Here is a 14,437-nt window from a genome sequence, read left to right as displayed (position 1 = left end):
CCAAAGAGTGTTCTGGCCATCACATTGAAAGGGACTGCACACCTTTTAAATGCCTTCCCTTCATTGCAAATAATGAAGGATAGGGGCACCTTCTTTGGGTGTTAATGGAATTGGACCCCCTGGTCCAATCTTTTTGAAACTTGGAGGGTGTTTCAGGGAGAGGCACTGGATGCTATGCTGCAAATTTGGTGTCTCTGCCTCAAAACACTGCCCACCCAAAGCCCCAGATACCCATGGATCAATTCATTATACCCCATGGGAATCGGTCTCCATAGGGAATAATGGAGTGCCCAGTAGACATCCCCCCCTTGCTTTCTGATGACCCTGAAGCAGGGGGAGGGCCTCCAAACCGAGGGATCCCCTGCCCCCACCTGGGGATTAGAATACAATCCGAGAGAGGTCACTATAATGGATAACAACAAAAAATGCAAGCTAGTGACCAATTTACTAAGAAGTATATAGAAATCAGTCCAAATGTCCAAAACATGTATATTCAAGTCCCCAAGTAGTTTGGTGGCAAGCCAATTGATTAAGTACTTGTTTCTTTTCAGTCTTCATCAGACCTGGAACCAACATTGATTCAATTATATAGATCCTTTACATGATTTTCCAAAAAGAGGGACGCAGAGCATCTCCAGCAGCAATTTCACATCGGCTACAGCTCAGTAGCCACAAGAAGCCACATACTGAGCTGTAGCCAATGTGAAATTGCTGCTGGAGATGCTCTGCGTCCCTCTTTTTGGAAGATTGTGTAAAGAATCTATATAATTGTGTAAAGAATCTATATAATTGAATCAATATTGGTCCCAGGTCTGATGAAGACTGGAAAGAAACAAGTACTTAATCGATTTGCTTGTCACCACACTACTTTGGGACGTGAATATACATGTTTTTGACATTTGGACTGGTTTCTATATACTTCTTAGTAAATTGGTCACTAGCTTGCATTTTTTTGTTGTGATGCCCACCTGGGGATTGGCAACCCTGCTGAGATCCCTCCCTGCCCCAAAACCTGCCCTCCCCAGGCTGCAGCCCCCAAATCTCGAGGAATTTCCTGACCTAGAGTAGGCAGCTCGCCTGCTAGTAGATGATTATTTGCGTTGCCTGTTTAAGTAAGACCATCCCCTCGCTTCCCTGTTTGCCTAAAGATTTTACTCGCTGCTTTGTGTTCTGGTCTTGTTTTCCGTGCTGCATGCCTTTTTTTTCCATTTGCCTCATCATTCGCCTTCACCGTTGTGTCTCTTCTGTTTGTTTTCTCATGACTAGACATCCTCTTTGTCAAAGATTCCTGCCTCAAAGGTTAGATCAAAGTCATTGCTTCCTCCGCGACCCAGTTCAGCTTGCTCACTAAGTTCTACTAAGAGAGTTACTTTGCTCGATTCAGACAGTTATTTTGCAAGGCCCTCCTCAGCAGGCCCGAGAGACTGCTTGCTATATTCATACGTTCAGGTAAGGCAGCGGAGCTATCAAAGTGGGTGCTCAGAGGGAGAGAGAGATTAATTCCAGTGGCTTTATGTTTCTGCTGGGTATTAACATAATTAGATGATCCCGTACCCCAGAAGCAAAAATAAAAATTGTGGAATCCTAGTCAGAAAAGGGATTAAGATACTAGAGGATCATGGCCTAGGGTAAGAATTAGAGCCGAAATGCCATTTCCAGAAAAATCGGGATCCATACCACCCCTGTAATGCCTGTAAGAAGAGTCCTAGTTGAAGGTTGAAAGATTGTGAGTTTCCTTCACCACCATTAGGGGTGGTGGCTGCTACATGCATAGCTGGCTTCAAGAGGGGACTGGATAAACATATGGAGCAGAGGTCTATCAATAGCTATTAGCCACAAGGTATAGATGGAACACTCTGTCTGGGGCAAGTGATGCTCTGTATTTTTGGTGCTTGGGAGGGGGATAACAGTGGGAGGGCTTCTAGAGTCCTGGCCCCACTGGTGGACCTCCTGATAGCATCTGGGGTTTTGGCCACTGTGTGATACAGAGTGTTGGACTGGATGGGCCATTGGCCTTATCCAGCATGGCTTCTCTTACGTTCTTATCCCCTATTTCCAAGATTGTTCTCTGGGGTTGGCAGTAGAAAGTGTCCAATTTTTGTAATGATCCAGTAAGACTGAGATCAGAGAATTAGATTCACTTTTAATAATGCTTTGGGTTGAAATAGAGGGCCCAAAAGGAAATTTAACTATGGGAGTTTGTTATCGCCCACCAAATCAAAAGAGAGAGGACGATTATAATATGATGGAAGGCTTAAAGATAGCGGCTAAACGTAAAAACTGTGTCGTAATAGGTGATTTTAACCACCCACAGATTGATTGGGTCAATATGTGTTCTGGTCGAGAGAAAGAGATTGAGTTTCTTGATGCTCTCAATGACTGTGCTATGGAGCAGATGGTCTCAGAACCTACCAGGGGTGGGGCGATCCTGGATTTGGTCCTAAGTAATGCCCAAGACTTGGTGAGAGATGTAAAAGTGATTGCGCCGCTTGGGAGCAGTGACCATAATGTTATTGATTTCACCATTTGTATAAATAGGGAGTTGTCCAAAAAGACCGCCACAACCACATTTAACTTTAAAAGGGGTAAATACACTGAGATGAGGAGGCATGTGAGGAGGAAACTGAAAGGAAAGGTACATACGGTCAAAACCCTTGGGGAAGCTTGGACGCTATTTAAAACTATAATCCTAGAAGCTCAGATAAAATACATACCACAAGTTAGGAAAGGCACAAACAGGCATAAGAAAAGGCCTGCGTGGTTAACAAACAAAGTAATGGAAGCTGTAAAAGGTAAGAAGGACACCTTTAAGCGGTGGAAAACCAGTCCAAGTGAGATTAGTAAAAGGGAACACAGGCTGTGGCAAATCAAATGCAAGACTGTGATCAGGCAGGCAAAAAGGGACTATGAGGAGCATATTGCAAAAAACATAAAGACCAACAATAAAACTTTCTTCAAATATATTAGAAGTAGGAAACCAGCCAGGGAGGCAGTGGGGCCCTTGGATGACCATGGGGTAAAAGGATTACTGAAGGAGGATAGGGAAATGGCTGAGAAGCTAAATGAATTTTTTGCCTCCGTCTTCACTGTGGAAGATGAGAACTTTTTGCCCGCCCCAGAACCACTAATTTTGGAAGGGGTGTTGAAAGACCTGAGTCAGATTGAGGTGACAAATGAGGAGGTCCTACAACTGATAGACAAATTAAAAACTAATAAGTCACCGGGTCCGGATGGCATACATCCGAGAGTTCTGAAAGAACTCAAAGTTGAACTTGTGGATCTTCTAACAAAAATCTGTAATCTTTCATTGAAATCTGCCTCCGTTCCTGAGGACTGGAAGGTAGCAAATGTCACCCCCATCTTTAAAAAAGGTTCCAGAGGAGATCCGGGAAATTACAAGCCAGTCAGTCTGACTTCAATACCGGGAAAGTTGGTAGAAACCATTATCAAGGACAGAACGAGTAGGCACATTGATGAACACGGGTTATTGAGGAAGACTCAGCATGGGTTCTGCAAGGGAAGATCTTGCCTCACTAACCTGTTGCATTTCTTTGAGGGGGTGAACAAACATGTGGACAAAGGAGACCCGATAGATGTTGTTTACCTTGACTTCCAGAAAGCTTTTGATAAAGTTCCTCATCAAAGGCTCCTTAGAAAGCTTGAGAATCATGGAGTAAAAGGACAGGTCCTCTTGTGGATCAAAAACTGGCTGAGTAATAGGAAGCAGAGAGTGAGTATAAATGGGCAGTCTTCGCAGTGGAGGACGGTAAGCAGTGGGGTGCCGCAGGGCTCGGTACTGGGTCCCATGCTCTTTAACTTGTTCATAAATGATTTAGAGTTGGGAGTGAGCAGTGAAGTGGCCAAGTTTGCAGATGACACTAAATTGTTCAGGGTGGTGAGAACCAGAGAGGATTGTGAGGAACTCCAAAGGGATCTGTTGAGGCTGGGTGAGTGGGCGTCAACGTGGCAGATGCGGTTCAATGTGGCCAAGTGCAAAGTAATGCACATTGGGGCTAAGAATCCCAGCTACAAATACAAGTTGATGGGGTGTGAACTGGCAGAGACTGACCAAGAGAGAGATCTTGGGGTCATGATAGATAACTCACTGAAAGTGTCAAGACAGTGTGCGTTTGCAATAAAAAAGGCCAACGCCATGCTGGGAATTATTAGGAAGGGAATTGAAAACAAATCAGCCAGTATCATAATGCCCCTGTATAAATCGATGGTGCGGTCTCATTTGGAGTACTGTGTGCAGTTCTGGTCGCCGCACCTCAAAAAGGATATTATAGCATTAGAGAAGGTGCAGAGAAGGGCAACTAGAATGATTAAAGGGCTGGAGCACTTTCCCTATGAAGAAAGGTTGAATCGCTTGGGACTCTTTAGCTTGGAGAAACGTCGACTGCGGGGTGACATGATAGAGGTTTACAAGATAATGCATGGAATGGAGAAAGTAGAGAAAGAAGTACTTTTCTCCCTTTCTCACAATACAAGAACTCGTGGGCATTCGATGAAATTGCTGAGCAGACAGGTTAAAACGGATAAAAGGAAGTACTTCTTCACCCAAAGGGTGATTAACATGTGGAATTCACTGCCACAGGAGGTGGTGGCGGCCACAAGTATAGCCACCTTCAAGAGGGGTTTAGATAAAAATATGGAGCACAGGTCCATCAGTGGCTATTAGCCACAGTGTATGTGTGTATATAACATTTTTTTGCCACTGTGTGACACAGAGGGTTGGACTTGATGGGCCATTGGCCTGATCCAACATGGCTTCTCTTATGTTCTTATCCCTCATGTGGTTTTTGAGGCAAGAGGCAAACAGAGATGGTTTGCCATTTTCTGCCTCTGCATAGCTACTCCGAACTTCCTTGGAGGTCTCCCACCCAAGAACTGACCATTGGTGGTGCAAAGTGCCATCATATCTCAGCCAACTTATGGTGACTCCAAACGAAGAGAATAATAGAGGTGTTTTGCCATTGCCTGGCTCTGCATAGCAACCCTGAGTGTCCTTGGGGGTCTCCCATCCAAGTATTAACCTGGGCCAACCCTGCTTAGCTTCCCAGATCTGACAGTATCAAGCTAACCTGGGCCATTTAGGGTCAGGGCTCTTTGGGGCTATCAAGTGTTTCTTTCACAGGTTTTGGTCTCTAGGGCAATTTTAGGAGGCAGAGCCAGCAGAGACAAAGCCCCAAGCAGAATGTGATGAACAAAGATTGGAAATTCCTTGTGGAATCATAAGAGAAGCCATGTTGGATCAGGCCAATGGCCCATCCAGTCCAACACTCTGTGTCACATAAGAACATAAGAGAAGCCATGTTGGATCAGGCCAGTGGCCCATCCAGTCCAACACTCTGTATCACATAAGAACATAAGAGAAGCCATGTTGGATCAGGCCAGTGGCCCATCCAGTCCAACACTCTGTGTCACATAAGAACATAAGAGAAGCCATGTTGGATCAGGCCAAGGGCCCAGCCAGTCCAACACTCTGTGTCACTTAAGAACATTAGAGAAGCCATGTTGGATCAGGCCATGGCCCATCCAGTCCAACACTCTGTGTCACATAAGAACATAAGAGAAGCCCTGTTGGATCAGGCCAATGGCCCATCCAGTCCAACACTCTGTCACATAGTGGCCAAAAAGAAAAACCTGAGCAAGAGCAGTTTTTAAACTGTATCATGGGGGAAAGCCAACAGGAGATGAAATGTCTCCGGTTTGGGATGATTCATCTCAAAGAGTTGATGGGTTAGCTGTTACTTTTCTACCGGGCAATGGATTAGAGTCATCCACTGAGATGGTGACAAACGGTGTGGACTGCCTGGCAAAGTCTCGAGGCAGCAGGAGGAATGTTGTGGGCCTAACTTGCCTGAGAAATTACAGATGTTTGTATACAAATGCTAGAAGTGTCTGAGGTAAAATCAGAACTGGAATGCTTGGTGTTGGGGGAAAATACAGACATTGGGGGTATTTCAGAAACTTGGTGGAATGAAGAGAATAAGTGGGACACGGCAATTCCTGGGAAGGAAGGGTTGGAGGTGGGGTGGTTCTGTATGTCAGAGAGGGTGTACAGTCCAGTAAGATTGAGAAGGTCAGAGAATTAGATTCCCTTCTGGAAGTGCTTTGAGTCAAAATAGGGGGCCCAAAAGGAAGTTTAACTCTGGGAGTTTGTTATTGCCCACCAGATCCAAAAACAGAGGATGTGGGCAAACTAGCATTTGTTATAGAGGGCCAGAGAAAGGTGCCAGGGCAGAATTCAATGGGTCAAGGTCATAGCTGGATGATGAACCTTCTGAAATCAAGAGCTTACTAGCTATTAAGAATCTTGTGCTGGTAATGAATATGTATGTGTGTGTGTGTGTGTGTGTGTGTGTGTGTGTATATATATATATACCATCAAATCATGGCCAATTTATGGCAACCACAGCAAGAGGTTTACAAGGCAAGCTCCTCCTATTATTTGTGATTGGACTGCTAATTGATAATTGCCTGGCTTCTCTATACACCCAATTTACAAGGATGGGGTATGAAAACTAATGAGTTTTGCCATCCCCGTTCAAGAAAGTGAATTGATATTGATGGACCATCGATGGAGAGTCGACAGTCAAGAAAGCCCCAGAATAATTGGGGTTTGCTAGAGCAAGAAGCCCCTTTGTTCCCCCCCCCCACCCCCCGTTTATTCACTGGGAGCCCGCAGCTATTGAGCCACTTAAAGCTAACATTGGGCTTAATTATTGCAGGCAGTAAAATGATAGTCTAGAAAACAGATGGAAACGATTAAAATCATCAGCAGAGAGCCTGTTGGACCCTTTCATTCCAGCCCTTTAGCTGTGTTTGAAATTACTGTACAGCTTAAAACGCCTGAATAACCAGCCATTCGAGCAGCATGGAATTTACCATATGAAGCATAATGTGCCAAACCCTGCAGTTCCTCTAGAGCAGGGGTGTCAAACATGTGGCCCGCGGACCAAATCAGGCCTCCGGAGGGCTCTTATCAGGTCCCCAAGTGACTGGCCGTCATCTGTTTCCATCTCCCTATATCTTGCTTCCTTCTCCATCACAGCTTGCTTTGCCAGGTTTGCTCAGTCATACAGGAGCTACAGAGGAAGGGGGGAGGCAGTGCTCGCTTTGTCAGGCTCTCTCAATCACACAGCAGAGCTACTGAGCCAAGCCTCTTTTCCTTCTATTGGCTGCGGCTCCTCCCTCTCCTTGTCCCCTGGGGAGAAGGAAAGAGCCAGAGCTTCCTTTGCCCAGTTCCCTGGATCCCATGGGAGAGATACAAAGAAAACACCTTTAATATCAATGAGTGCTAATGTTTTAAGCATGTTTTATTTTAAGGGTGTTTTTTTTAATCCTTAATTGTGTTTGTGTCCTTTATAAAGTTTATATCTCTGCTGCCTAATCTTAAATAGGTACATGTAGGCCTGGCCTGATATGGCCCTGCCCAACAAGGTCTCATTTATGTCCGTTCTGGCCATCATGACAAATGAGTTTGATACCCCTGTTCTAGAATTTGAGAGGGAACAAAATGTTGATGCTTGGATCTTGCTTATTTCAATAGAACCCTTTTTCCTGGTCTGTAATATACCCCCTTGACACTTTTACTTTCATGGGATTTCATTCAGTTCATAGGGGTACATCTGTCTCATACATACACACACACATACACAATTTGTGCTGGGGACAAATGATAATTTTTCCAGAGGGCTCAGTGCAGTTAAAGGAGGCTAAACAGGTTTTGCAGGGCTTTGTAGGGTTCCCTCCCCCAAATAAAGCCCCACAAAACCCCAGGATGCTTGTTTATCAAAAGCAAAAACGTTTCCATCAAAACCAAAGATCTGCCCGGTTCTGTAGGATCCTTTCCCAGAGAGGGCACTGTGTACCTTCCACATGTCTCAGACAAGTTTCCTTCACTCTTATGAGCAGTCTAGCCCGGGGGTGGCCAAACTGTGGCTCGGGAGCCACATATGGTTCTTTCACATATACTGTGTGACTCTCAAAGTCCCCACCACCCCATTGGCCAGTTTGGAGAAGACATTTCTCTCTTTAAATCACTTCTTCGAGACAAGCCAGCCAGCAGCTTGGAGGATGCATTTAAAGTTACAAGTTGCTTTCTTTCTACCTCTCCCACCCCCAATATATATTCCTTCCTCCCTTCGAGCCAGTGTGATGTAGTGGTTAAGTTTGCAGACTCTTAGCTGGGAGAGCCTGGTTTGATTGCCCACTCCTCCACTTATAGCTGCTGGAATGGCCTTGGGTTAGCCATAGTTATCGCAGGAGTTGTCCTTGAAAGGGCAGCTGCTGTGAGAGTCCTCTCAGCCCCACCCACCTCACAGGGTGTCTGTTGGGGGAGAAGATCTAGATTGTAAGCCGCTCTGAGTGATTCAAAAAGAAGAGGGAGTATAAATCTGCAGTCTTCTCCTTCCTTCCTTCCTTCCTTCCTTCCTTCCTTCCTTCCTTCCTTCCTTCCTTCCTTCCTTCCTTCCTTCCTTCCTTCCTTCCTTCCTTCCTTCCTTCCTTCCTCCCTCCCTCCCTCCCTCCCTCCCTCCCTTCCTTGCAGCTCTCAAACGTCTGTGGATCTTACATTAAGCAAGTTTGGTCACCACTGATCTAGTCCATGCTGGGGACCATCGCTTTGCAGGCTCCACTCCTCTGGCACTCCATCTGAGCAGTTCCTTCAGAAGACTGCCACCGCCTTACATTTCTGCCGTTTTTCAGCTGATTTCCCTACCCCTCCTGGCTGCCTCCCAGCTGATTATCAGGTAGCCAGTCTGTTAAAGGGCCAGTTGCTGCCAACCAGCTGGCCAGCAGGTGTTCCCTTAAAGGCACCATGTTTGTTATGGACTTGGTGAGTGGACAGCAAGGGTGGTTAAACAGGTCCCCTTGGACTCAGGGAGCCACAGAAGTAAAACAAGAGTTCCACTGCAGTCCCTTTGATTACAATCTTGACAGATCAACTGGTTTGGGGGCCGTTGTTTAAGTGTGTGCATAAAGCTACAGCAGACTTATAGTGTCCCCAGAAATGGGTTTTCAAGACAAGTGAGAAGCAGAGGTGGCTTGCCATTGCCTTCCTTGGTGGTCTCCCTTCCAAGTACCAACCCTGCTTAGCTTTTGAGATCTGACAAGAACAGACTATACCTTTCTACCTTCCCTCGTTGTTTAAGGACTGCCACTTTAAAATCGATTTGTGGAGTGCACTGTTCATATGAATTGTGAGCAATTCTCCCTCTAAGCTGTGGAGTCTTGAGCAAAAATTCTGCTTCATGAGCTACTGGCACAAAAGTTGTGAGCTACTGCGTCAATTAGTTTGCTCTAGCGTTGCCAGGTCCAATTCAAGAAGTATCTGGGAACTATGGGGGTGGAGCCAGGAGACTGGGGGTGGAGCCAGTAGCAAGATTGTAACAAGCATAATTGAATTCCAAAGGGAGTTCTGGCCATCACATTTAAAGGGGCCACACAACTTTTAAATACCTTCCCTCCATTAGAAATAATGAAGGATAGGGGCACCTTCTTTTAAGGCTCATAAAATTGGACCCCCTGGTCCAGTCTTTCTGATATTTGAAGGATGTTTTGAAGAGAGGCACTGGATTCTACACTGCAAATTTGGCATCTCTACTTCAATACCTCCCCCCAGAGTCCCAGATACCGGCAGACCAAGTCTCCATTATACTCTATAGGAATCTGTCTCCATAAGAAATAATGGAGTGCCCAGCAGATATTTTCCTCCCCCCTTTGCTTTCTGATGACCCTGAAGTGAGGGGAGGACCTTCAAACCAGGGGATCCCCTGTCCCCACCTGGGGAGGGGCAACCCTAGTTTGGTCTGGCGCCATTTTTCTGAGCTAAGGCAAAAATGTGTGAGCTGGAGGCTAAAAAACTGTGAGCTAGCTCACACTAAGCTTAGAGGGAACACTGATTGTGAGTCCAACTTCAGTGCCAGAAGAATTTCTCTCCTAAAGAGTGTCATATTCCAGAAGAAGAAGCTTCAGCCAGGAAATGTCATTTAAACTTTTTTTTTTGCTTCGGGTATGAAAAAAAACAAAAAAACTTGTGGGCCAACGCTGGCTCAGTTAAGGGCAAACTAAAGTCAAAACTCTGCCTGCCCCCTTCCCCACAAAGTGATTTCTTCTGCCTTCAACATTTCCGCATAAAGCTGTTGGTGTCCATTAATGTCTTAGGGCCAAACGAAACATGACAACATTCTCGTGGCGGCCATCTTATCATGCCTGAGGGATTGATCCTGATCAGGCCTGCAAGATGGCACTGTCGTCTCCCCCTTCCTCCCCGCCATCATGCTTCATAAGTGCCCAAACATTCAGGACCCCGACGGTGTTTTAAATCGTCTTTAAAGTGTCGGCATTATCCTCACGGCGGCCACAAGGACGCCCTCACATTTATTTGGCCTTTAGCTATAAGCAAATTTAAGTCAATGTTGAATTCGTTTGGGTGGAAAAGAAGCATCTCTTGATGGTGGATTACAGAAAATTCAGCTATCCAAGCTCGATAGATCTTCTTTGCCGTGGGGTAGTTTTGACAATGGAAATTGGGACCACAGAGGGAAATCTGGAAGCTAAGGAAAAAGCTCCCAGTGTAAATACTATTACAGCCAATGTTCCTTCTAAGCTGCAGAGTCTTGTGAGCAAAAATTCTACTTTGTGAGCTACTGGTATTAAAGTTGTGAGCTGCTGGCATTGAATTTGTGAGCTCCTGCATCAATTAGTGTGCTCTGGAGTCATCCTTCCTGAGCTAAGACAAAAATGTGTGAGCTGGAAGCTAAAAATCTGTGAGCTAGCTCACATTAACTCAGCTTAGAGGGAACACTGATTACAACCTTCATATGCAAAAGTATGAGTACTCAAAGTTACAAATATATAAAAAGTCCCTAAATCTCCAATAGCAACCATTTTCCATAGGCAGCCGCACTAAGAACAACCACTTTTCATAAATCACCGCACTGATGCAAGTTTACACATAAGTAGACAGCTGAAAAAATTACTTCCGGGCTAGTCACTTCTAGGCTAGACTACTGTAACTCGCTCTATGCAGGCTTGCCCTTGAGGCTGACCCGGAAGCTCCAGCTGGTGCAGAATGCGGCGGCACGATTGCTGACTGAATCGCCTGTACAGGCGAGCAGTCAGCCGATGCTGTGCAGTCTGCTGGCTACCAATTGAGCACCGGATCCGGTTTAAGGTTTTAGTATTGACATTCAAAGCCTTGCGCAGCCTGGGACCAGCATATCTGCGGGACCGTCTCTCCTCATATGAGCCCTGGAGGGCATTACAATCAGCCAGCCAACATCTTCTGACCATCCCTGGCCCAAAGGACATCTGGCTTGCCTCGACCAGGGCCAGGGCCTTTTCGGTCCTGGCCCCAGCCTGGTGGAATCAGCTCCCAATGGAGGTTCGGGCTCTCCAGGATTGATTACCATTCCGGCGGGGCTGTAAGACGGAGCTGTTCCACCGGGCCTATGGCTAAGGCGGACGGGCGTCCTGTTATTCAGTTGGGCCCCCCTGCATCGATTGCACTGCATGGTACTGAAACGAATATAGCTGGAACTGGAACACCTAGGTTGGGACAAGTATGCCTAATCGCTCTGTTTATACCATCTATGCCGTCTTGCCTAATGTGAGCTATGGCTTGTTTTAATTTCAATCGGGTTTAACTGTTTTAATTGTTTTCAATTGGTCTGATTGTTTTACTGTGTTGGAAGCCGCCCTGAGCCCACTAGGGGAAGGGCGGCTTAATATAATATCCACTTTGGATCAAGAATCCTTCTTCCAGGGATGATTAACAATTCTAGCTGTCCAAAGGACTCTGTTGAATAATTGTCCTTGGTCTCTTAATCAACATGTGAAGATTTCTACTCCATACAGGCATTTAAAAGGCGAGTCCTTTTGTCTCAATTGAATACAGTTGTGGTTAATCCTTTTCACTCAATTTTTTGTCACTATACATCCAGAACGATCAGAAACGCCACTTCCTATACATTATTCTGGGCAGCAGTACTTGCATCTTCAGACGTGTTAATTAAGAGGCAAAGGACAGTTATTCAACAGAGTCCTTTGAAGAAGAAGGAGAGTTGCAGATTTATACTCCGCCGTTCTCCCTGAATCAGAGACTCAGAGTGGCTTACAATCTCCTTTGTCTTCTCCCCCCACAACAGACACCCTGTGAAGTGGGTGGGGCTGAGAGGGCTCTCACAGCAGCTGCCTTTTTGAGGACAACTCCTGCGAGAGCTGTGGCTAAGCCAAGGCCGTTCCAGCAGGCGCAAGTGGAGGAGTGGGGAATCAAACCCGGTTCTCCCAGATAAGAGTCCACACACTTAACCACTACACCAGACTGGCTCTTCAGCTTTGTTCTAGCTTTGTACAGCTAGAATTCTTAATCATCCCTGGAAAAAGGATTCTTGATCCGAAACAGATACCATATATCTTGATGTTGTAAGCCGCCCTGAGTCCGCTTGCGGAGAGGGCGGGATATAAATGGAAAGTAATAAATATATGGTAATCCATTGGGGAGCGAGTGAATGTTCATTATTTTTTTCAGCTGTCTACTTAATGCAAACTCACATTAGTGCAGTTGTTTGTGGGAAATGGTTGCTATTGGAGATGTATGGACTTTTTGTATTTTTGTTATTTTGAGTACTAATAATTTTGCACTTTTCATATAAAGGTTGTTGTAGCATTTACACGTGGGATAGTTTTGAAGCTGCTGCTGGGGGGAAACGGAGAGATTGGGATCAAGCTACATACGATCTTGGACTCTTCATTTTACTGCGTCTTGTATTTAAGCAAAACGCTGCCTTTTGTTCCTGCTAGGATGGAATAACCAAGAGTCCAGAAAAGCGTTCCTCTCTACCGAGGCCTTCTTCAATTCTACCTACCCGGAGAGGCGTCTCGGGAGATAGAGAACGAGATGAGAATTCTTTCACCCTGAACAGCACAGTCTCCTCGACAGCACGAAGGACCACAAGTATGTTTCTTGGCACCTATTCTTTCCCATAACATTGCTCTTCCACATTTTCTTCAGCTTTGGGTTGGTCTTGATATAAAACTCTGTTTGGATCTACGGGGTGGTTTGCCGTTGCCTTCCCCAATCATCTACAAGCTGGGTTCTCATTTTACCTACCTCGGAAGGATGGAAGGCTGAGTCAACCTTGTGCCAGCTACCTGAACCCAGCTTCTGACGGAATCAAACTCAGGTCATGGAGAGCCAGTTTGGTGTAGTGGTTAAGTGCGTGGACTCTTATCTGGGAGAACCGGGTTTGATTCCCTACTCCTCCACTTGCAGCTGCTGGCATGGCCTCAGGTCAGCCATAGCTCTGGCAGAGGTTGTCCTTGAAAGGGCAGCTGCTGGGAGAGCCCTCTCAGCCCCACCCACCTCACAGGGTGTCTGTTGTGGGGGAGGAAGGTAAAGGAGATTGTGAGCCGCTCTGAGACTCTTCGGAGTGGAGGGTGGGATATAAATCCAATATCTTCTTCTTCGTGAGCAGAGCTTAGGACAGCAGTACTGCAGCTTTACCACTCTGCACCACGGGGCTCCTCCTACCTTCTATAATGCGTACTTAAACACTCTTCAATGCCAGTGTGTTACAGTTTAAATGTCAACATTATGAACATGACTCTGTTTTCAATACAGGATCAGAGCCTATTCGCAGCCGAACAGGGAAAAGCGGCACGTCAACCCCGACGACTCCAGGATCCACCGCCATCACTCCTGGGACTCCACCTAGCTACTCCTCTCGTACTCCGGGCACTCCTGGGACCCCTAGCTACTCCCGAACCCCTCACACCCCAGGGACGCCCAAATCTGCTATTCTGGTGCCTACCGAGAAGAAAGTGGCTATCATACGCACACCTCCCAAATCTCCAGCCACCCCCAAGCAACTGCGGCTCATCAACCAGCCTCTGCCTGATCTCAAGAACATCAGATCCAAAATTGGGTCGACGGACAACATCAGATATCAACCTAAAGGAGGACAGGTAAGAATTTTCGTTCTTAGATACGTTCGATCTGGAGTAGCATCAGCACTTGGATGCGCTGTCTCAAATGCAAGCCACTTAGAGGGCTTCTATGCCTTTAAGAGTGATCTAGGGAAGAGGATTTCACCAGAGGTAGCATCTTCTTTCACAGTGGCCCTTCCAGAGCTTTCTCTACTGCACAACACTTAAAGATTTAGGAGCAGGCCTCAGATTCACCGGGAGCTCACAGGAGAGAAGCTCCTGAACCTTTCTGAGGGTTCCCCCTCCTCCTCCCCACCTTGTCCATTGAATAGTAGGTGCAGCTGCATAACAATCCCTGGATGAGCTCCACCACCTATTTTTCTACAAAGCAACCCATGATGATGATGATAGTTGCCCTTCCAGAGTTTTTAATATTGCACAACATTTACAGAGTCAGGACCTGCCAATCTTAGGTGCATAAATAATTTCACTTTAGGAGATT

At 46.1% G+C, this 14,437-nt stretch overlaps 1 protein-coding gene across 1 annotated transcript in view; it reads left to right on the top strand.

Annotated features, from left to right (window-relative positions):
- The window catches only part of MAP2 (microtubule associated protein 2), a 215,228-nt gene that overhangs the window by 189,462 nt on the left and 11,329 nt on the right, over positions 1-14,437 (top strand). The window contains exons 11-12 of the mRNA XM_060257049.1: positions 12,811-12,964; positions 13,631-13,974. Coding sequence (XP_060113032.1) covers positions 12,811-12,964; positions 13,631-13,974 — 498 coding nt within the window. The remainder of the gene's footprint in view (positions 1-12,810; positions 12,965-13,630; positions 13,975-14,437) is intronic.

This window comes from Heteronotia binoei, chromosome 16, assembly GCF_032191835.1.
Source record: "Heteronotia binoei isolate CCM8104 ecotype False Entrance Well chromosome 16, APGP_CSIRO_Hbin_v1, whole genome shotgun sequence".
In the NCBI taxonomy this organism is placed as follows: Eukaryota; Metazoa; Chordata; class Lepidosauria; order Squamata; family Gekkonidae; genus Heteronotia; species Heteronotia binoei.
The sequence above is the reverse complement of the archived record's forward strand: the minus strand, read 5'-3'. Positions and strand labels throughout refer to the sequence as shown.